The sequence below is a fragment of the Austrofundulus limnaeus genome, unplaced genomic scaffold (assembly GCF_001266775.1).
Source record: "Austrofundulus limnaeus strain Quisiro unplaced genomic scaffold, Austrofundulus_limnaeus-1.0 Scaffold802, whole genome shotgun sequence".
NCBI lineage: Eukaryota > Metazoa > Chordata > Actinopteri > Cyprinodontiformes > Rivulidae > Austrofundulus > Austrofundulus limnaeus.
The window spans coordinates 2,735-4,549 of NW_013953204.1; the positions used below are offsets into that span (position 1 = coordinate 2,735).

At 36.4% G+C, this 1,815-nt stretch overlaps 1 protein-coding gene across 1 annotated transcript in view; it reads right to left on the bottom strand.

Moving 5' to 3' along the window:
* LOC106532625 (gamma-aminobutyric acid type B receptor subunit 1) overlaps positions 1-1,815 on the bottom strand; it is a gene marked incomplete at its 3' end in the record, with an annotated part of 18,446 nt that overhangs the window by 2,229 nt on the left and 14,402 nt on the right. The window contains 1 exon segment of the mRNA XM_014028735.1: positions 1,177-1,422. Coding sequence (XP_013884189.1) covers positions 1,177-1,422 — 246 coding nt within the window.

Sequence of the window (1,815 nt, forward strand, 5' to 3'; positions counted from 1 at the left end):
TTTTTATTTCAGTGTGTTGCTTTTACATTTCTCTGTCTCCTGTTTTTACTTTACCTTATGCATTTCTGCTTCATTATGTAAATAGGGTGGGTGGAGCTTCTTGGGTCAGCTCCTCTTCTATTGGTCAACATACAGGAAGGAGCAGGATCCATGTGCAGATCTACTGTGCTACTGCTGCCTCAGTTTACATTAAAGTTTAAAGTTTAGTTTAAAACAAAGACAAGAAGGAAATCACTTATCTGAGTCTTTGTAATGAGATGTAAAAGCAACACATAAATAAAAATAAAAAGACTTGTGGGAACAATTACAACAAAATAATTAAATATAATCATTTAAGAGACACGAATGTACAAGTAAAAGAAAAAACAAAAACATTTATTAAAAAACAGTACAATGTAAATAAATTATTTATTTTGTTGGAATTAAGCAGGAAAAATAAGCATGAATTAAATTATAAAACACGAGGTAAAGTTCTCTTTTTTAATTAACTGGTGCATTTTAAGTGGATTTATTCATTTATTGGAGCATTTATATATTTCTGCTTTTATTTCTAATTATGACAGTTTCGGTCCTCCATACATTTTGGCTGTTTGTGTTTATACAGCTGTTAAGGTTGGTACAAAGTGAGCCGAGGTGGATACAATACGATGTGCACAGCCTCAGAAATGGTTCTGCAAGCAGCTGACAGAAAATAGGTCGTGATTTTGCAAAAAATCAGCCTTGTGAAACAAAACCATGTAGTTCTCTGGATGCATAGATGCAAACTCACAAGAGACTGGAATATTCAACTAATTTCTCTTATTCCAAAAATTAGAGGTTTTCACAAACTCTTCCTGCAAACTTAGACAAGAACAACTTCACCTTTTAGTTCAGTTTTAGCTTATGCCTGTTTTTTTTAAATAATTCAACTCACTAATAAATCACTAACTGTTATTGTTTCACTCAGGAGGTGAAAAACTGAGAGGCTGAAATGAGCTTAATCTATAACCACATCTGAAGAAAAACTCATAACAAGAGTCAAATCTGCAATAAAATCTGTGAGAAAAAAAGTAAAACTCCTGTCTGCAGAGGCTGAGTCAGTGTGTGAGACACATGCATCTGCAGAGTTTAAAGACTTAATAAATTAAATAAATAAATAAATAAATAAATAAATAAATAAATAGTGCAGAGACTTACTGAAACCCCTTCAAACAGGCTGGTGTTGAGCGCTCTGTAAATCTCCGAGGTGATGTCGTGATTGTTGTAGTTGAAGTCCTCCAGCCGTCGGCCCCGGGCCTTCAGGGGGGCCACGGTCTTATTCAGGGCGAGGGCCAGAGCCCAGACCGCATCGTAGGCCAGAGGGGCCTCCTGAAACCCACCCGTCTCCTCCGGGTTCTTCCCTCCTAGTCGGGACATCAAGGACCCGATGAACTCCTGCGACGTCTGACGGACGGAGAAGAAACAGGAAGTAAAGATGGATTCCTCTTGAAGAGCAACAGAAAGCATAAATCCATTATTGTGTTGATGCTGAGTCAGCGTTCACTTCTTGTTTTTATCTCTCTGTGACATCAAACTAAACCTTCAGCCTCATTTAGGAGACGAGCTAACCTTTAGTTCTTGTAACTTTCTTAGTTTTTGTAAATTTTAACTTTAGCCAGTCTTTTGTTAAATGTATCTTTTACCTAGCTTTTGATATTTTCAGCTAGAGTTTTATTACATTTGTCTTTTACCTGGCTCTTCATATTTCCAGCTAGGCTTTTGCTACCTGTGGCTTTTAGCTAGTGTTTTGTTAAATTTATCTTCTAACTAGATTTTGATATTCTTAGCTAGTGTTTT